The sequence below is a fragment of the Trichosurus vulpecula genome, chromosome 5 (genome assembly GCF_011100635.1).
Source record: "Trichosurus vulpecula isolate mTriVul1 chromosome 5, mTriVul1.pri, whole genome shotgun sequence".
In the NCBI taxonomy this organism is placed as follows: Eukaryota; Metazoa; Chordata; class Mammalia; order Diprotodontia; family Phalangeridae; genus Trichosurus; species Trichosurus vulpecula.
This window is the reverse complement of record NC_050577.1, coordinates 127,330,174-127,352,614: the sequence shown is the minus strand read 5'-3', so window position 1 is coordinate 127,352,614 and position 22,441 is coordinate 127,330,174. Positions and strand designations below refer to the sequence as shown.

The window sequence follows — 22,441 nt, the reverse complement described above, 5'->3', positions numbered from 1 at the left end:
CTAGTATTTTCCCTACATCAAGACTTCATTTCAGTTTTTATTTGTAGCTCCTCATTCTGCACCTTGGGGCCAAAAGCAACAAGTCTAATTAATACCTCTTCCACATAACAGCCTTTCAGATACTCAAAGAAAAATAGGCTTGATGGTTAAATAGGTTTTCTCAAATTAAATAAGTAGTAACCAGTGATAAATCTGGAAAAAAGAAATTTCATCAAAATGATATAGTATCTATGATATACTGAGGGTTTTTAACAGGTTTTCAGTATTTTGAAGGAACTAAATAATTTCTTGATTAAAAACACATTATAGAAATGTTTCCCCATTTAAATGCAATGTAAAGAAATTAAATATGGTTAGATAAGAGTTTAAAATTATACTATGTAGTCAAATTAAATTAGTTATAAATTACTTACAAAAATAATATTACTAAAGGAAGGGTCATGGAATATGTAATTTTTCTCACCTGCATTTTCAAAATTCATCATTTGTCCTACCTCTTCCTTTTAAAAATATTACTTTAAATTCTAAATTATGTAGTGTTTTTATTTGCATGCAGTTGTTTGGAGCATTCAACTTTGTTAGTATTAGACAAATGTATTTATTGCATGATCATAGTTGTTTTCCATTGTAAACCTAATATGAACACTTTTTTTTCCTCATTTGTCGTGTGCTGTGGAATTTGATTTCTTTACTCTTTTTGCATTCATTCCCTCATTAGACACTGAAAGAGTTTTACCAGGTAAGGCATTGTTTCACTGCATGTTTTGTTTTTGTTTTGTTTTTTAAAGCAAAGAAGTAGTTGTAAGATATAGAAAAATTGTTAGAAGATTTTGGCTTCCGCATTACATTTTAAGGCACTCTGTTTTACTGAACGTGTATTGAAACTGCATCTATACATTTTCTTTTCAGGAAGTGCAGAGCTGTACTGTTGACCTAGGTATCACATCAGACAGCTCTAACCACCCAGACAATAAGAATAAGAATCGATATATAAATATTGTTGCTTGTAAGTATATTTGTACCTGACCAATTTGTATGGATTCTTTAAAACTTTAAATGCCAATTTAACGCAGCGCCATCAGCCTGACAGTCAAATATAATATATAATGTTTAATATATAATACACGTAATATATCTATATATCATATGTATGATATATAATGTAACTTTTACTGTTGCTGCATTTCAGGAGGTGTGGTGTAGTGGAGAGACAGCTAGGTTTAGAATTAGGAGGGCACAGATCTTGTCTCTGACCTTTACTAAAGGTAATTCCATAACACCTGCTGAGTTGTAGATGGCTTGTTGTTAGCATAGCTGTATTGAATTACGGGTGAGCTGTTGATTTGGGCAAATAGAAAGAGTTCCCATGCTCGTAAGTCCTTCATTTACTTGCATATATTTGAGGTACAACCTGACCTATGGTCATTGTTCCATATATTCATGAAGCAGATCATAAAGGCATGTCTAAATTGAATTATGCTACTTAACACAGCATATCTTTTGTCCAAAACCCAAGGTCACTAAGTTAGCCAGAGTATCACAGATTCTATATGAACTGATACAAAGCAAACAGAACCAGAAGAACAGTAACAGGAAAATGGTAAAGATCATTAATTGTGAAACACTTAGAAACTCCTATCCACACCAATGACCCACCACAGTTCTAAAGGACTCGTGATGAAAAATGCTGTCCACCTCCAAATAAAGAACTGATAGACTCAGAGTGCAGATTGAAACATATTTTTTTTCCTTTTTCTTTCTTTTTGTTGGTTTTTTCCCCTTTTTACAGAACATGGTGAATGTAGAAATCTGTTTTGTATGACTTCATATTTGTAATGGGTTCTATATTGCTTGTCTTCTCAATGGGCGGGAGACTGTGGGGGGAGGAAGAGAATTTGGAGCTGACAGTTTTTTAAAATAATATGGCAGATTTAAATATAATACAGAATATATATCTACAAAATAATTCTGAATATAATTAAACAATTATCTGAGTTGGCTTCTTTAAAAAATGTAAAAAGTAATGACTTCATCCCTTAAAAAATAAACTGTCAGCAGTACCCCTTTTATTTCTCCTTGCTAGAATTATAGCTAGTATAATGAACAATCCCAAGCAAACAAATATGATATGCCCAATTCATCTTATATAGTGATTCTGTCTATTATAGTGATTTTGCAGATATTCCCACTGAATTCTCACATTTTTTCTTCATTTTTAGAAAGTTTTTGCAATCCTTCCGTATCACACAATGAACAAACCGAAGCTTCCACAAACTCCCAATTATTCAAACCTCAGTTGGCTAATAGTAAATGTTCATTTTAATTATTTCCCTTTCTTGTGTTTCTCTAGTCCTTTGATATTCCTCTCCCTTTCTATAGATCCGATTCCCATAGTATTTTAGGAAATACTTTCATAATGGTCTCTTTGGCCCCTTCCCTCCCTTCATTGCTTCCCTCTCACTGCTTTCCCTCTTTATGGATTTCAGAAGGGATGATTTCCTCCAGAGCATGCCTGACACTCTTTGCTTTGCATAGCATCAGTGATCATGACCCTATTCCGCCTCGGAATTCATCCATCTCTTTTCAGTCTTCCCTCCTTTTTTCCTGAAATTCCTCTACTTTATCTTCCTTCATCTCTTTCTAAAGTTTGTTGCCATCGCTTTTTCATCAGTCCTAAAATGTTTCTTCAGTCAACATTGGGGCAAGTGTTATCATCTCAGTTCCAATCCTTCATTCTAGAGCCTTGAAATTGGCAACAATATTTGATTTCCTTTCTTGTCATATTCTCAAATACATTTTGTGTAGATAGATCTTCCTTTACTACAGAGATTATAAATGAACCTTCTTTTTGCAGATGACACTCTTGTATTCTAGTCTCTTTATACCTGAAATGCAAGTTATGATTACAGTGTTACACTCATGATTTCTTGTTCCACATCCCCCAGACATGGCTGGCCCATATTCCAACTATGGAATCACAGAGTGGTATAATGTGTATCAGCCATGACACTAGCAAGAGCTAGCTTCTGCCACTGACACATAGTGGCCTAGGACACAGTAAGTCACCTGACATCTCAGTATTCTAGGTAATTTTCTCTTTTTTAATAATATTTTTTCCCAAGTACTTGTAAAAACAATTTTTTTTGGTTTTTTGGCAGGGCAATTGGGGTTAAGTGACTTGCCCAAGGTCACACAGCTAGTACATCTGTCAAGTGTCTGAGGCTGGATTTGAACTCAGGTCCTCCTGACTCCAGGGCCAATGCTCTACTCACTGTGCCACCTATTTTTAACATTTTTTAAAAATTTCGAGTCCCAAGTTTTCTGTAGGTAACTATCTAAGACTATAAATTGCAGAGAAGGTGCCAACCTGCATGGGTTGATGTAGTTTCCTCACCTGGAAATGCCATATGCCGGTAAAATCACAGGTACAGTTCTTACACCTATCCTCTCTACACACTATAGACCCTTCTCTTTCCTTAAGTAAAACATATCTGCTAAGAAGTTAACCACAGCTTCCTCTTCACACTCACGTATCCCTGTCCCAAAACAGTCTTTCCTCTTCATGTATCACAATACATTTTTCACTATTAATAAAATTACAACCTTGTCTACATTCACTGTCCCAACTCTCCTGCCCCAAAGGGAGCAGTCTTTAGACTTGACTTGCTCAATGAAATTGTCACAAAGGATCCTGATACTTTCTCCAAAATCAGTCATTTCTCTGCTCGTCCAAGGTTCATGTCAAAGTCCCTATGTCTAGAAAATTGAATGATCTTGAGTCCTTTGGGATGATTATTATTTAATTAACCAAGAATCCCACTCCATAATCTTGCTGGGTACCTCCTTTCACCCTCAGTAAATATGTATTTCCTTTCAGCAGTACATCAAAGAGATCTTTCAGATAACCTTCTCTCAGAGAAGCTTCCTCTTCTCTCTTCCTTTTGTCTTCCTCACACACCCAAGGTAGGAAGTCCTTTTATAACAGGTGAGACAGATGATACCTCTCTAAAATAAGTAGAATGGATGACCATCCAAAAATATCCAAAGATAGATTGCCGAGTATCATGTGAGCCCACAGTTAGTCAGCTTTAATTTAAGTTCTCTCTTATAGTGAGCTGGACTCAGTTTGCCCTGTCACTTCTACCCATTGGTACTCATTCTCTCCTCTATTACAACACAGGCAGACCTTCAGATATGTGAAGACAGCTGTGAGTTACTGTAAGGGCAAGCAGAGTGGGACTTTTTACTTTTTTTCTTCTGGAGTGCTTCTCAGTACTAATGGAATCAAGTGCCTTTGATTGAGTCTTGCCTTTGTTTGTAGGAAGGCCCACATCCTTTTGCTAATTAGGTCACGAGAGGTATGAAGCCCTCAGGCCCTGAAAAAGGGTACATATGCCCAGAGAATAGCCACTGAACTCAGAATCAAAAATTGAGAATTTAGAACTCTCAGAACTTCAGGAAAAGAGGTTTTGCTTAGGGACTCACTCACTGGAGGAGTGTTCAGTGTGGAGACTCTGGATAACCCTTAAGGACTCCCCCCCCCCAGCTTTGAAAATCCAAATGTTAGTGCTTCTCTCTCTGGTAACTATGTATATATTGCTATGATCAGACAGAAGCCTGTCTGTTGATTTGTATTATTTGTTTTTGTTTATGTAATTTCTGTTTGTATTCTCTCTGAAGTTCAGGATGCTGACTTTTTCCACTGAACTAAATGAATGATATATGTATCTTTAATTAAAGTGAGATTGTAAACCCCTTAAAGTTGCTTTCCTTAGAAAAACAGATCAAAGAACATGTGCTGGCAGCCTTCCTGTATGCTGGTGTTGTTGGCCTTACACAGCCACAGTAGCTGCAAGTAACATTGTTACAGTTATCTCTACATTTGCTCTCCTTCTCACTAAATTTCCCGAGTCCTTCAAGTGTTTATCCTATAACAACAGTTTCTGGGGTCCTCTCATCATTCTGGATCACTCTTCTCTACATCCACTCTAACTTATTTTGCCCGGCCCCTCCAGGCATCCCAGGACACTACAGCATTTGTCGTTGTTGCTGTTTGGTTGTTTCAGTCATGTCTGATTCTTTGTGGATCCATTTGGAGTTTCCTTGGCAAGATACTGGAGTGTCACATCATTTCCTTCTCCAGCTCATTTTACAGAATGGAGGCAGAGAAATAAACATCATCAGATGACAGCTTTTTGGTTTGGGGAAGGAGGAAGAGAAAAAGACAAAGCCACAGATAATGGTTCTGGAAGACTTCCGCCTAAAAATTGAATTATTCAAAGTTAGGAAACTAACATTCCCAGTCTTTTCATGAAACTGCCTTTAAACTCTCGTATACACTCAGTTACCAGATCTTGTTAATCCTGTCACCTCGTTATCTTGCCTGCCACTATCCCTTCTTACCACTTGCTCAGCCACCTTACCTCCTCTTGCCTGGATTACTGCATTAATAGCCTTTTAATTATTTTCCTATTCTTTCTTCTCTATTTCATCCTCCACACAGCTTCCATACCGAGGTATTTCTAAAGCACAAGTCTCAATGTGTCACTTCTCTATTCAAAAGGGTTTAGTTGGCTCTCACATGTTTTTTTTCTCCCTGGGTATAATGTAAGCTTCCTATGGACAAGGACTGTTTTCACTGTTGTATGGATCCATGGCCCCACCTTGTAGGGGCTCGGTTAATGCTTGCTGAATTGAATTGAATTACACATTCAGGAGAATTTTATGCATACAAAGGAGATAGGTCTGAAAATTTGTTTGCCAAAACCCAGCAAACATCATTTCCTGTACCAACCTCAGTTCAGTTGTTTTTCACTTGTATCCAACCTTTGGTGACCCAGTTTGAGCTTTTCTTGGCAAAGATGTTGAAGTGATTTACCATTTCCTTCCCTGACTCATATTACAGATGAGGGCCTGAGGCCAACAGGGTCTAGGGCCACACAGCTAGTAAGTGTCTGAGGCAGGATTTGTACCCAGGTCTGCCTGAATCCAGGATGCTCTATCCACTTCACCACCTAGCTCCCCTCTCCCCAAAGAGCTCCAGCCTGCTCTGATGCAAAGTTTACTTTGATTTTTCTTTATTGCAGATGACCATAGCAGGGTTAAACTCGCACAACTTGGAGAAAAAGATGGCAGACTGACTGATTACATCAATGCCAATTATGTAGATGTAAGCATACTTTTTCCCTTAACTACATTACCAAAAATAATTATGCTTAAAACTTAGTTGTTGGTAAGATCCGTGAAGGCAAATACTATTTATATCCCCAGTTCGAATCTTCCTTAGTGCTTATTTAATAAGTATTTGTTGGATTGCATAGAATTAAAGTGGAAAATAAGATCTAATTAACTTAATAAATATAGTACTAACACAGTGCCTTGCATATGTAGATTCTTATTAAAAATATCATACTCAATGATGCAAATGATAAATCATTAAACTTTTTTTAAGAAAAATTGACATAATTTTTTTGGAAGGGGGAAGGCAGGGCAATTGGGGTTTAGTGACTTGCCCAAGGTCACACAGCTAGTAAGTATGTCAAGTGTCTGAGGCCGGATTTGAACTCAGGTCCTCCTGACTCCAGGGCCAGTGCCGTATTCACTGCACCACCTAGCTGCCCCCAACATGCTTTTTTAATGCAAGGTGTGACTCATCACCTCTTGTAAGTGTCACATTTGCTGAGTAATTAATTAATCTTCTCTGTCTTCCTAGAATACTGGGACTATCTCATATAATTCTTTTGTAGCACACACAATATCTACTGCAGTAGGTCCTCATTAAATACTTGTTGCTATGGTATTATGAACAAAATTTTTAAAAATAGCTATTCTAAGCCAGTTATCAATCATTTTATCCTTGGGCATTCCTGAGTGTACACCGCCAGCATGGCAGATGGGGTTGCTTTATGGAGGCTTTCAAGATGGTAGTTGGTAGCAGTTGGGGAGCTCTCAGCTATTTTAATGCCCCATCACCTGCAAAATACTCAATGCAACTTCCATTAATACAAATCAGGTAAGAAAGGAAGACACTGAGATTGGGGAACAAATGGGATGGCAACCTAGTTCAAATGCCCAAGACCCTTAAACACTGCTAGAATTAAGGCCCGTTCACTAAAGCTTGGAAAAATTAGTCTAGTCTCACAAACGGGCCCATGCTTCCTATTGACCACAAGATGAAAACAAGTATAACTGTGCAGAAGCTCCTAGAATTTCACTGATGTATGCACAGCATTCATACAATTAGACATGGCATCCAGAGAACTTTCAGGTTTTACAAATGTATTTCCATGCTTGTCTTTACAGAAATGGTTAGCGACTCAAAAAAAATTCACCTGTTAAGTATTTTAAAGCAGGAAACTAAAATGAGAAACAAGTAGTAACATTGGTCATTTGTTCCTTTTAGGGCTACAACAGACCCAAAGCTTACATTGCAGCTCAAGGTCCATTAAAATCAACAGCAGAAGATTTCTGGAGAATGATATGGGAACATAATGTGGAAGTGATCGTAATGATAACCAACCTAGTTGAAAAAGGACGGGTATGTAGATCGCCCATTATAGTATTTTAAAAGCCGGCTTTTCACCTGCTTGAAGTGAAATAGAATTATAGTTAGAAAGCAGCAAAAGTTATGGAAATGAATCACTGCTTTTTTTTTCAAATACGATAACTAAAGAAGAAATGATGCAAACACATAACACAAAGCTATTCTTAGAAATCTAGCTGGTTTGATTATTTTCCCACATATTTGTCTTACACTTAGAAAAAATAAAATTGATTGAGAGGCAATATGGTAAAATGGAAAGAAAATTGAACTGGTCATCATGAGACCTGAGTTCTAGTCCTAACTACACCATTAACCAATTATGCAACCTTAGGCAAATTATTTAATCTCTCTAGGCCTCAGTTTCGTTACCATTATAGAACTTTAGATAGCTCAAAGGAACCTTAGAAGCTGGCTGAGTGTTCTAGTATCCTAGTAGCAAGCCAGGATTCAAACCCAAACTCAAATGACGCTGCATCCAGTTCTCCCTCCGTGATACCACATCGATCTCCAAGCTCCAATGCTTTACGTTCTCTTCTGTGATTGATTTCAGTGTCAGCTTCATGGGGAAATGGGCAGTATGAAATGCTGAGTTTAGAATCAGGAAGAACTGGTTCAAATGCCAGCTCTGACTACTAGTCATGTGACACTGAGGAAACAACCTGGACTTAACGTATATCAAATGATGGTTTTGTGGTGGTCTGTGTTGGTGGAGAAATTCTCACATATGGAATTTCTTAAGCTGACAAAATCACAGGTCTTTAGCCTATTCCTAAGGAATGAGAATATTTAGAAGAGTGAGTACGTGCCTTTCTAATCATGTCCTATAGTTCTTACTGTCTTTAAAGTTGAGCATTACAAATACCAAAATTATAACTACTTAATTTGTTACAGAGGAAATGTGACCAGTACTGGCCTGTCGATGGCAGTGAAGAGTATGGAAACTTTTTGGTCACACAGAAGAGTGTTCGTGTACTTGCCTATTATACTGTGAGGAACTTTACTCTTAGAAACACTAAAATAAAAAAGGTTAGTACAGTACAAGTTGATTATTCAGTCAAGCAGAATTCTTTGATTCTTTTATGACCTAAAGTACTTCCAGAATCTTTAACTGTCTTCTTAATCTTTAATTATCTTCTTATACATCAAATAACTTCAGAGAACTTACATCTGATCTCTTTCTAAATCTGACTATTTATATAAAGCACCAGTGAAACCTACACAGTAAACCTCAATTACATATCTGCTTTGTGCAAAGAGTACTGCAGAAGGCACTGAAGGGTAAAAAAATTAATGATTCCTGAACTCATGGAACTTATAAGCTCCTAGAGGCAGCTAAATGGTGCAGTGGATAGACTATGGGATTTGGAGTCAGGAAGACCTGAGTTCAAATGCTGTCTCAATTTCTAGCTGTGTGACCTGGGGTAAGTTCTATAACCTTTCTCAGCTTCAGTTTGCACATCTATAAAATGGGGATAATGATAACACCATACACACATACATACACACACACTCACACATATATGTGTATGTATATGTATATGTCTACATGTGTATATGTGTTTATATTTATATATATATATATACATATAAAGGTTATAAGATTCAAATGAGCTAACACAAGAAGCATTTTGTAAACACTGAAGTGCTATGTAAATGCTAGCTATTATTATTCTAGTTAGAGAAGATAAAATGTACACAAATACATGTAATATAATACAAAAAGAGAATGAAAGATACACGGGAGAGGCATATGGTGCTGCAAGAGATACAGGGAGGGAAAATATAGTATCCTACTCGGGGGGGGGGATCAGGGAAAATTTCATGGAGAAAGTAGCATTTGAGCAGTACCTTTGAAGGAGGAAAATTTCAAGGGGTAGAAATGAGGGCTAATGATGAGAAGTACATTCTATATACCTAGAAGGTATATAAGCAAATGCAATGAGAATAGAGCAGCTTTAGGGAAGCATTTGAATAGTTCAGTTTAGAAAGATAACAGAGTATGTATCATCCCTTCTAGTCTGCTCGTCCAGTTTACTCATACTTATGTGTTGGGTCCTTAGCTCACCCTGAAGTTGTAGCCTGCCAACATTTAGTCCCTGAGCCCCCACCAATGTGCTTACCGTTAGCAATCTGCCCATAGACACAATTAGCTCTTAGCAAAAGTATTTACCAAGTTGCTATAGTAAAAATAGTTACAAAACATTCCCCTGCATAAATCTTGACACACTTTGCCACCAAAACACAGGGTCCCTGGGAAGAATAGACTCAAGCTTAGAGCACAGTGGTAGTGGGACACGTGTAGCCAAGGCAATTCACAAGTGTAGTACAGCAGGACCAGGATGTCCTTTCTGTCTTAACAGAGTGTTCACAAAGCTTCCCTTGAGTACAGTAATATCTTACCTGGGCAGATTCCTTAGGAGGAATCTCAGGATTTGTTCTGTTTTATAGCCCAACTCTCTTCTCTAGGGGTCCTGTTCTTTAAAGTTACTTCCTCTCTTGAGTGACTGTCTCTCTGTATCTGTATCTTTCTCCCTAATGGATTCAGTGCCTCCTAGTAGTCAGGTAACTCTCCTTCAAAGATAGCTGGCAAGGGTAGGTCACCTGTCTGCTCCACAGACAGCTCCCAGTTTACATTGTTTCTCACTCTTGACCTTGAAAGTTCTTCCAAGGTTTACCTATTTAAAGCACCCAGGAACATGGCTAATTTTCTAGTTCAGGCAATCGTATTGTTTCCTTCTTGATTCAAAAGGAAATCTAAACCTCATAAAGGAATCACCCAGTGTGGGTGCATTTTTACAATGGATTTAATGCTTTACTCACACCTAGTGATGACATTATGAGTTTTTTGGTCTGGGAGATGTGGAGTTGGTCAGAAACCAGCTCTTCAACAAATATATGAAAGGAAATAGTATGAGTTTTCTGGAAAGAGATGGAAGTCTCTGGGCTAAGTAAGGAATTTGTTATCATGTTTTCCCCTTATTTATTCCTTCAGGGTTCCCAAAAAGGAAGACCAAGTGGCCGTTTGGTTACACAGTATCACTATACTCAATGGCCTGACATGGGAGTCCCAGAGTATACTTTGCCAGTGCTCACATTTGTACGGAAAGCATCACATGCTAAACGTCATGCAGTGGGTCCTGTTGCTGTCCACTGTAGGTAAGTTTCAAAAGCCATAAAAATGGCTTATTCTGAAACTACATGATTGCTTATGTTTCACAAGAAAGGAACAGCTTCAACAAAGTTTTATTCAAAATGTGAGTGATTTTCTACAGTCAATGAAATATAGGAAAATACACAATCTCTTACATTTCCATCATCAATACATGTAATGGTACATGCCTATAATCTCTGCCACCATGGGAGGCTGAGGCTGGTGGATCCCTCGAATCCAGAAGTTCTGAACTGCAGTAGAGCTAAAGCAGATTGGGTGTCTGCAATAAGTCCAGTACCAATGTGATTAGCCCCCAAGAGTAGGAGATACTGCCTACAGTAGGGCAAACTGGCATAGGTCCGAAACAGAGCAGGTCAGAGCTTTTGTGCCAGTCATCCCATGAACAGTCACTATATTTTCAGACTGGATGAGGTAGGGTGACACAATTTCTATATGTGTGTCTCTCTCCCTGACTCTCTCTTTTTTCTCTCTCTCTCCCTATATGTATGTATGTCTATACATATACATACACACACACACACACACACACACACACAAATCTGGCTCTGGGCAAGCCATTTTATGTGTGTGTGACATATAGATGTATATAAATGAAAGTCTAACTTTGGGCAAGCCAATTTCCATATGTGTGCATGGGTGTATATAGGTACATTTATACACATATGTATATGTATGTATTATGTGTATACAGAGGGAGATTGTATATATCTCTATATATATATATAGATTGTACTATTTCTCTGTCTATATCTATATTTATATCATCTATCGTGGGGATATTGACTTACCCAGTGCCAGACTTTTGTTCTCTGAAGATAAATCGCTACTTTTTATAATGCTTTTAATAATTTCATGTATATTAGTTCATCATACATTAGTTTATCTTCATAAGGTAAGTATAATAATATTCATTCATTCATCCAGAGCAAATCCAGCCATGTCAGTCCCTGCTCAAGAAGCTCTGGGGGATTCTTATTGGTCTATCTAGGCTACATTCCAAACTTCTTTTTTTTGGTGGGAGGTGGAGGATAGGTAGAGAATAGCATTTAAAACCCATCCCATCTGACTCCATCCTGTTTTTCCACACTTAGTTCATTTTACTCTCTTTAGACATTCTATATTCCAGGCAAACTGACCTATTTGCTGTTCCCCTAGTTTGATATTAAATCTCTTGTTTCACTGTGTCTTTGCATTGGTTGTCCTATTACCTGGAATGTTTTCCATTTGGACCTCTGTCTTTTGGAATGCCTTCCATCTCTCCCTTCAAGGCTTGGCTCAGATGATACTACTAGGGGTTAATTTTCTCCCCACACACACAGATTTATTTTTTTTAATATGCTTAAAGCATACTTTGTATTTCTTCTTTATGTTCCTGTTATATTCGTCCTATAAAAAGTGCCTTGTGAGCAGGAACAATTTCATTCTTATGCATACATCCCCACTGCCTAGCACAGTGTCTTGATAGACTCCTATCAAATTCTTTTTGCGTAGTTTAAATGAAATTATTAAGTGATGGCATGTGTGAGCCGCTGTGCTAGGAGATAAAGGGGTAACAAAATACAAGATATTATCTATTCCTTCAAAGAGTTTGTAGTCTAGGGTCACCCCTATTCCTTCAAGGAATTTATAGTTTAGGGGTCACCCCTATTTTACCCATGGAGAAACTGAGGCACAGAGGAGAATGAGCTGCCCAAGCAAAGGTGGAGCTAAGCCACAGAGTTTCCTATTCCTTTTCGATAGTTCTTCCCAATGGGTCATATTGCTTTTTCAGGCTTTCTGTGTACCAACTTCATCTTTGCCCAGAGAACCTTTATTTCTCAGCTTGGACTTCGGAATAACTAGGATACTCTCTTAGCAAGAAGAGAAAAAATAAATCTTCTTGGTTCTCCATGCTTATTTTTTTAGTTGCTGCTTCATGGCTGCAAACATCTAAGACCCAGTCTTTGTACTATTTTTGATGAGGAGATACTGTATTTCATAAGGCAGTGATGATTTCCTTTTGAACCATGACTTAGCTATTTATGATTTCTGATCTCAGGAAAAGCCTTAGGAAAAAAGTTTGAGAGAACTATTTGATCTCTTTAATCTGGTGGTCTGATGATAGCTAGGCTGAAGAAACTCAGAAAAATGCCTGAAAAATAGCTCTGAAGGTCAGGGATTGTTTCAGAGCAATAGCGAAGTAGAAGGCTATTGTGTATGAACAGGTGCTGATTTTCCATCTGACCACTTCATCCTCTTGGGAGCATTTGAAAAGAAGCCTTTCCTATAAATCTGTCCCTCTGGCAGTAGTTCTGAAGGAGTCAATAGATAATGGTCCTTTAGAAATGATTGGAGTTCGGCTTTATTTCCAGAGATCTTACTGAAATGACATTTTCAGTAGAAAGGCTCATAAAATTCCACACTTTATTAATACCAATACCTTCACAACCATATCTGCCTGGTAATATTGACACATGGGCCTTTTCTTCTTAGAACCAAAGCAGTATTGCATGAGGCTAAAGCTTTTATTTTCTATTAAGTATATTTAAAAAAAAACTACCATGATAAATAGGATCAGGTTTCCTGTAGAAGAAAAAAACCCTGAAGAAATATTCAAACAACTATTTCAGTATAAATATATGAAACAGTCCATTTGGATTTGGAAGGCTTGCCCCTATTGCTAAATGTTTTTTGATGGTAGATAGCGAAATCATTCATGGGATTCATCTAGTTTCAGGACAGTTGTGACCTATGTTCAAATTCATTTTCCATGCTTCTCTCTGAAGTGTTCCTTTGTTTTTATGTCCCCTTCTCTAGTGCTGGAGTTGGACGAACAGGCACGTACATTGTGTTAGACAGCATGTTGCAACAAATCCAACATGAAGGAACTGTCAACATATTTGGATTCTTGAAACACATACGCTCACAAAGAAACTACTTGGTACAGACCGAGGTAAGAAGGCGTAATGCCAATATTTCTGAATAATAGTTCACATTCATGTGGTGCTTGAAGGGTTACAAAGCACTTTTTCACAAAGGCGTGAAGTAAGGAAAAAATTGTACCGTTACCTCCATGTTACAGATAAGACAGAGGGTTCAGGAGTTAAGTAATGCACAAGATCGCAGAGCTAGCTGTTGGAAAAATACGGATTCAAACCCAGATTGCCTAACTCTAAGACCAACCTTTTTTCTACTACACTGCAGAGCATCACTAAAGAACAGATTTTTTATTTTTTTTTTTGCCATTATTGGAAAGGGAATATCAGGCTCGATAAACTGTTGATCTAATCTAGCATGGTATTCATGATCCTATATTCCAGATTCAAAGGCAGCTAGGTGGGCCCAGTGGATAGAGTGCAGGGCCTGGAGTCAGGAAGACCTGTGTCCAAATCTGTCCTCAGATATAAGTGTGTGACCTTGGGTAGGTCAGTTAACTTCTGTTTGCCTCAGAGGCAGGTAGGTGGCTCAGTGCATAGAGCTATGGGACTGGAGTCAGGCAGTTATTAGCTTTGTGACTGTGGGCAAGTCACTTAACCTCTGTTTGCCTTAATCCGCTGGAGAAGGAAATAACAAATCACTCCAGTATCTTTGCCAGGAAAACCTCATAGACAGCCCTGGTGTGCTGTGGGTCCATGGGGGTCACAAAGAGTCAGGTATGGCTAAACTTGAACAACTGAAAAACAACAATTCCAGAGTCATTGTGTTCAGTTCATTTAGTTAGAGTGCAACACTAAATGAGGAATAATGGAGTTAATTCTTATGTAAGCTTTCCTATATCCTAACTAGCCATTTCTTAAACTGAGTTCAAGGGTGAAGGTGGATCAGCACAGATTCATTGCTTCTGATGGAAACCATGATAACCCAAAGTATATGCCCTACCAGTGGTTTTACCAACCAGGATGATCATTCAAAGATCAGGACACTGTTATGCTTCAACATGGTTCCTTTCCCTTTCCTAACTCATCATATCATAGAATTTAGTTAGAAGGGACCTTGTTGTTTGTTGTTCAGTTGTGGTTCACTCTTCATGACCCCATTTCGGATTTTCTTGGCAGAGATACTGGAGTGGTTTGCCATTTCCTTCTCCAGCTCACTTTACAGATAAGAAAACTGAGGCAAAAAGGGTTACGTGACTTGCTCATGGTCACACAACTAGTAAATGTCTGAGGCCAGATTTGAACTCAGGTGCTCCTGACTCTAGGTCCAGTGTCCTATCCGCTGCATCACCTAGCTGCCCCTGGAAAGGACCTTAGAGACCTTCTAGTCTAACCTCATTTTACATATAAGGAAACTGAGGCCACATTAAGTGACCTGCCCAAGGTCATGTGAGTATTAAGTAGAAAAGATGGGGAAAAAAGGCATTCGAGCCTAGGTTTTCTGATTCTAAATCCAGTACTCTCTCCATTAGATTACATATTGTCACCTGACTAATGGAGTGGCATAGAACCAAGCCAGTGAATTTTCCTTTCCTTCACTTCTTTCATTTCTAAATCACAGTGAATTTAAATTTAATGAGGTAGGTAATACTACTTTATTTAGATTCAAAGCCTTGGGGGAAAGATAAGTTTTATTGCCATGTGTAGTATGGATATTACACATCGAGGTTTATAAAGTGCTGTACAGATATCATCTCATTTTACTCCCACAGCAGCCCTGGGAGATAGGTACCATTGTTATTATATTCATTTTACAGATGAGGAAACTGAGGCTGAGAGTGGTTGTGACTTGCCCAGCATCACCTAGCTAGCAAATACCTGTGACCACATTGAACTCAGGTATTCCTGTTCTGGATCCAGCGTTCCCTCCATGGTGCTGCCTAGCTGCCTCCAGTTTCCTAGATGGTTAGAACTGGAGGAAAAAAATACTTTGAAATCATCTGATCAACCTCACTCTTTTTCCAGCTGGTGAAATCACAGCATAACACATAAGAGCCATTTAATAAATGCTTGTTGATTGTTAAATCCCAAAGAGGTTAAGTGATTTGACAAGGTCATATGGCTAGTTAATGAGAGTTGAGACTCAATCCTGGGTCTACCTGTGGATTTTCTTGTAGGTTTCAGTTTTAAGGCTAAATGGATCAAGTTTTCAAAATACTAATAACTACTATACTAATCCTCCAAATGGGACAAGAGACGAGCCCCTCCATTTATATCAATCCACCAAGCATTTATTAAGTGCTTACCACATACCAGGTATACTGGGTGGGATACAGAGACAAAAGCAAAACAATCTCTGCTCTAATTGGGGAGACTGTGTGTATTTAAAAATATTAACAGACACACACATTTGTGCGTATATGTATGTGGTGTTTGGTCAGTCATTTCAGTTGTATCCAACTCTTTGAGAACCCATTTGGGTTTTTCTTGGCAAAGATACTGGAGTGGTTTTCCATTTCTTTCTCCAGCTCATTTTATAGATGAAAAAACTGAGGAAAACAGGGTCAAGTGACTTGCCCAGGGTCCCACAACAAGTAAGTGTCTGAAGCCAGATTTGAACTCAGAAAGATGAATCTTCCCAACTCTAGACCTGGCACTCTATCCACTGCACCACCTAGCTGCATATAGATAGATAGATAGATAGATAGATAATGTGTGTATATATGTATACACACATATATACATATGCACATATATATATGCATATATTTATATGCATGTATATAAATATATGTATACAAAATACATGTGTAAGTATATGTATGTTATGTATGTATGCATGTGTATATATGTGCATATACATGAATACATACATGTATATAAAACACATGTGTATATCTATATCTGTATATCAATCATACAAAGTATCTTGAGATCAGGAAAGGCCTCATACAGAAACAAATCAGGGATTCCAAGAGATGGAGGTGAAGAGTATAAGCATCCTAGGCATGGGGGGCAGCCATTGCAAAAGCACTGATATGAGGAGAGCAGTGTGTGTGAAGAATAGTAAGTAATCCAATTTGTCTATGCTGTAGGGTGTGGGGATGAGGAGTAACGTGTAAAAAATGGATGGAAAAGTAGGAGGCGTCTAGATTGTGAATAACTTTAAATGCCAAATAGGGAAGTCTCTATTTGATTATATAGATAATAGGAAACCCCTGGAGTTTATTGAGTTGCTGGGAGGGGTGATTTGGTCAGATCTTGTGCTTTAAAGAAAATCACTTTGGCAGCTAAGTCAAAGATCATAATGGGGAGAGATTTGAAAGAGTGAGAGGCTGCTACAGTAGTCCAGGCAATCTCCAGAGGTGATCAGGGCCTGATATAAGGCCATGGCTGTGTAAGTAAAAAGATAGGGAAGTGCCTGCCAAATTCCACCGCTTCCACCCTTGGCTCTGTCCCCCTCAGTTTCTGTCCCTGCCCCCAGGGCATTTTGTACCCCCCAGGACAAAACCCCTGAGAACCATCTCCCAGGTTTTGCTGATCTCCAGCCTACCCTAGGACTTTCTCAAGCTCTGGATCCAGGCTTCCTGCCCTGGATAAGACCCATCTTCTGGCTTTTTTTGGACCCCTGTACTTTGGTCCCTTTTCTCTCTCTTTTTAAAATTATTTTATTTTTAATTTATGAAATAAAATAAGCATTTCCATAACATAATAGAATAAAACAGAGATGATTGCACATGAAACTGCAATTCTATTATGTACAAGTTGCTATTCCTTTTAAATATATAAGAAAGTTGTCATGTAACTTGTTTGTTTTTCTTTTTTTCTTCCCTCCTCCTCCCCTTTTCCTTCTTTATTATCTCATCACCTCATGTATTCAGTTACCAACAACATGCAGATGGTCTATGTATCCAACTCTAGTATCTGTCTCTCCTGGGTTCCACTCCCACATCATCAGCTGCCTTGGACATCCCAAACTGGAACATCTCAAACTCAGCATGTCTAAATAATTACATTTCTTCCAAAGCTCCCTTCTCTTCTGAACTTTCCTATTACTCTTAAGGGCCCTGCCATCCTCCCAGTAATCCAGGTTCACAAGCTCTATGTCATCCTCCACTTCTTACTTTCACTGACCCTATATAGCCAGTCTGTTAACAAATCTTTTTGTTTCTACCTTCATAACATCTGTCATCTACATTCCCTTCTCTCACACAGCCACCATTCTATTGGCCTTCTTCAAACATCTGGCCTTTCAATTGATCCCCTTACCTCAAGTCTCTCCCCACTCAGCTGCTAGAATGATTTTCCTAAAGCATAGGTCTTACCATTTACCATTACTTGGCAAATTCCAATGGCTCACTATTATCTCTAAGATCAAATATAAACTCCTCTATTTCTCCTGTAAAGCTCTTCATAGCCCAGTTCCTTCCTACCTTTCCAGTCTTACACTTTATTCATTTCCATTCACTCTCTGATCCATCTACCCTGACCTACTTGTTCCTCATATGTGACATCCTGTCTTCCATTTCTGTGTTCACATCTTGGATCCTTTCCCTCCTCACCTCCACCTCAGTTTTTCTTGCTTCTTTCAATCTCAGGTCAAATCCCACCTTCTAGAAGAGGCCTGGTCCTCCCAACTACTTGTCTTCTTCCCTCTGATAGGACCTTCAAACTACTCTATACATATCTTGTATATACGTTTACACGTTGTCTCTTCCAGTATTAGCTCCTTAACAGCAGGGACTGTTTTTACCTTTCTTTATGTCCCGGTGCTTAGCACAATGCCTGACACCTAGGAAGTGCTTAATAAATACTTTTTGTTGATTGATCGATTGAAGGTAGAATGAAAAGATTTGGCCCACTTGTGGCATGGAAAAAGCAGGAGGAAGATGAGGAAGAGTAAAAACTAGGTAATATTTTTTCCTGTCTTTTTCCATGTCCTGTATCTAACTCCCTACCAGAGATGTGAAGTTTCATTTTTAAACTCTAAAAAAAATTTTTATTTTATAAAGCCTTTGTCCTCCAAAGATGGAGCACACTGTAGAAGTACAGGAAAAGCATAAGATAATGGTACTTTGCATTGTTTTGCCAGGAGCAGTATGTCTTCATTCACGATGCACTAGTTGAGGCCATACTTAGTAAAGAAACAGAGGTGCTGGACAGTCATATGCACGCCTATGTCAATGCTCTCCTCATTCCTGGACCAGCAGGGAAGACGAGACTTGAGAAGCAATTCAAGGTGAGTGCTCACGATCACCCGGTTATCAAAAGAAAAAAATGTTACCATGTTCTTGTCTCCTACCAGGCTAGTCTTCAAGGCCACCAGAGTGGACTAAGTATCATTGGCACGGAGCTTTGTATTTTCATCCTTAACAACTTCGAATAGAGGAGCAGGGACAATTTCAAGGAGATCCCTAACTTTCTTGTATGAGAAAAAAGTTCTTTTCAGAAACCTTAGTCAGAGTTATATAAATGCCAAGTCATTCCAGCAAAGGAGGGCATGGGGAAGAATAGACAGAATGAGAGTAACTTGTCATACCAACTTTTAAGTACTCTTTGCTTGTGAAAGAACCAGACCACTTACTAGAAGAGCTAAGGCCATGTCTATTCATGCTTCTCTTAGAAAAAAAATCCATACATCCCACGGAGAGACTGACTCAAAATATAGTAACAAGAATCAGTCTGCGTTTTTTCTACAGGAATAATAGCTTCTTCAGACCCAGACTTCCACCCTATATCAACACAGTGCTCCAGGAGGAAAACTTTACTGAACCCCCCACCATGTTCTTCAAACTCTAGAAACCAATAGAGGAAAAATTTAGAAAATGAATGTATAGGTGTTTGCATGTAAAATATACATAGTTTGATTCCAGGAAACTTACAGGCTTCTCCACTGGGAACAAAGGGATAAGTTGGATGTGGGGGTAGGGGGTAGAAAAGGGATGGGATGTTATTTTGTTGTTCAGCATTTTGGCACTGTCTGCCTGGATGCCCTATTGTTCACATAGCCCTGGGACAGAAGAGCATCTTGGAAGATTCATTAGAAACTTTATTATATTAATTTCAATAGTCATTTATTAAGCATCCACTATAAGCAGAACACTGTGCTAGGTGCTAAGAAAACTACAAACTAGAGATGAATCTCCCATAGGGAAATGGTAGATTTGCAAGCAACCATTATTACAAAATAAGTCAGTGTGACGGTAGTTGATACAGTGCTGGACTTGGACTTCCAGGGCCTATAGTGCCTATCAACTAATAAGTTCTTAATAAATGCTTATTGACTAAGTGACTAACTTGGAGTCTAAGAAGTCCAGGATTCAAATTCTACCTCTGACACTTAGCTGAATGGCCATGGGCAAATCACTTAACCTCTCTGGGCCTCAGTTTCTTCTATAAAATGAGGCTTTTGGATTCAGTGACTTCTAAGGGTCATTCCAACTCTAAATCTGTGATCCCATAATCCATGATCTACAAAGTCATAAATGGGTTGCAGTCTGCATTAGTGAAAGGAGTTCATGCAAATAAAATCATAAATATTACGCATATTTGTATAATATAAAATAGAACAGAGCTGTTTAAGAGAGATATAAACAAAGAACTATGCAAGGTCTAAGGAAGGAAAGCGCACATCCACCTGAGGGCATCATCGGGAGTCATCATGGAGAACATAACATTTGATAGGCAGCCTCTGGCCTCCATTCTCTCCCTAAGTGGTCTGTTCCATTCTTGGATAGTCCCACTCTGATTGCCCCAACTTAGACTAGTGTATTAGCAAGGTAGTAATCACAATATAGACGATAATTGTAATTATGTCTATATAGTTCTATATCGCAAAATGTGAGACTCTCCATATAGAAGGTAGAAGAAGTAAACCATTTATTCAGACACCAGAGAACCAGACCCCAAAATCAACAAATCCAACCCATCCAAGCAGCAAGCAAATTCCAGGACCAGTAAGTCCACTTTATAGTAACAGCAAAGAGCTTAAAACACATCACAGCAGGGAGCCATGCCGTCCCATAACCTTCTCACCCCCTGCTGGGGCCTTGCCACCAACTATCACTCACAGCACAGCCAGCACATGTCTGCTCTCTCCCTCAGCTCTAACTGCCCTGAGAATTTCCTGCACCACCCTTCCAGTTCCTCTCATGTAGCAAGCTCCTCCCACCCCATGTGACTTAGGCTTCCTGTGATGTAAGCAGGTCAGATGGGCCTGTTAATGGGTGGGAAAGATCTTTAAATCTAAATTACCATTACAACTAGATGTAAGGTCAGTTAAAGCTAACCAAATATAGCTCTAGACTACGGGCCAAACCAAAAGAGTTGACATAAGTGGTCATTTTCCTTCTTTCTCTCCTACCCCCATAATATAAGCGGTGATGATGCAGGTTCCACTTCTTCCTCCTGACTCTGACACCTGGGGTCAAGCAGAACAAGTCATCCTTATTCTACCTGATGTCCCTTCTGCCACTTGAAGATAGCTACATCTTGGCCATCTCCAGCAGAGATGGTGTTTCATCTGGTCTGTTCAGGATGGTTAGTTCCAAACTTTAATGAGGACTCTCCTTGACTAAGAAGATACACATATATGCAAATATATCTCTATTCAGTGGCAGAACTCTTTCCAGCAACTTATCAATAATGCATTAGTAGACATATCCCAGGAAGTCATCCAGGACCACATATAAATGTCAGAGGAAGGAACTGATCCCAGTTTTTCCTGACTCAAAACCTAGCACACAGAGGCTGAGCCCTCTTTTATGTTTTTTCACCCTTCATTAGAATGTGAACTCCTTAAGAATATTTAATAAAGGTTTTTTCCATTCCATGCTGAATTGAAGATCTGATTTATGAGATGGGATTCTAAGAAAGAAAAAGGGGAGCCTTTTTCATCATAAAATGTGGGAAACCATATTTCTTTCTGAAGCAGAAACATACAAAAATACAGAATAATATTTCTCCCTCCCTTTACAGCTCCACCTGCACAATAAAATTGATTTTTTACTATAATAATGGCTTCAAGGGCCCTGATTCGTGGAAATAAGAGCTGGAAAGGTCCTTGAAGAGCAACTCATCCAAATTCTTGATTTTTTGGGTAGTTATTTCTTATTATTTTTTGACAAATAATGCAACTGAGGCTCGGAGAGTTCAGGATTCGTGCCCATAGTCATTATAGGGAGTTAATAGCAGAAATCAGGATTTAAACTCAGACCATCTGATTCTACCCTATGTTACCTCTTTAATTCCAAGAAATGCGATAAAATAAACTAAACCATGCAATCTGTTTCATATTTCAATTTCATATTCAGAGTTTCATAAATTTAATAGCACCTAACTGATTTTCAAACTACAGTATTGGATGTAAACAGAGGGGAAAGACCAACATTACCGAAATCAGGGAGAGCACGAAGGCTGCAGCCCACAGAACTCAAATGGAGGCCTGGGTATTCTGCTTCTCCCTATTCTGGGGGGGGGGGTGGTGGTTCTGAAGCAAGGAATTAGCTGGCTAAGGTTATCCACTAAACCTGGATGTTCTCAGCAAAGACAAGCCAGGTGTGTTTACATTTCATGTTTCATTGAATCACTGCTGTCTACAAAGCCTATTTTTTCCCTTGCCTTATTTTTTTCCAGCTTCTGAGTCAGTCTAACATACAGCAGTGTGATTATTCTACCGCCCTGAAACAGTGTAACAGGGAGAAGAACCGAACTTCATCCATCATTCCTGGTAGGCATCTGCATGTTCGGTATTGAATCAAACTCATTTTCTATGAGGATGCCTACGAACAGTATGGGTTACTTGTAGGTAGCTTGAGAATTGTAGCACCCCTTAGAATCAATGTGCCTCTCCAAGACTACTCTGAGATAGAA

General features: G+C 38.7%; 1 protein-coding gene across 4 annotated transcripts in view; it reads left to right on the top strand.

Annotated features, from left to right (window-relative positions):
- Positions 1-22,441, top strand: part of PTPRZ1 (protein tyrosine phosphatase receptor type Z1) — a 251,840-nt gene that overhangs the window by 217,714 nt on the left and 11,685 nt on the right. For 2 of the 4 annotated variants that reach the window (XM_036759573.1, XM_036759576.1), the window contains exons 16-24: positions 719-739; positions 910-1,006; positions 6,087-6,169; positions 7,403-7,537; positions 8,435-8,569; positions 10,536-10,699; positions 13,512-13,647; positions 18,663-18,809; positions 22,205-22,298. In XM_036759573.1, the coding sequence (XP_036615468.1) occupies positions 719-739; positions 910-1,006; positions 6,087-6,169; positions 7,403-7,537; positions 8,435-8,569; positions 10,536-10,699; positions 13,512-13,647; positions 18,663-18,809; positions 22,205-22,298 (1,012 nt within the window). The remainder of the gene's footprint in view (positions 1-718; positions 740-909; positions 1,007-6,086; positions 6,170-7,402; positions 7,538-8,434; positions 8,570-10,535; positions 10,700-13,511; positions 13,648-18,662; positions 18,810-22,204; positions 22,299-22,441) is intronic. The other 2 variants (XM_036759574.1, XM_036759577.1) reach the window with 1 other exon arrangement.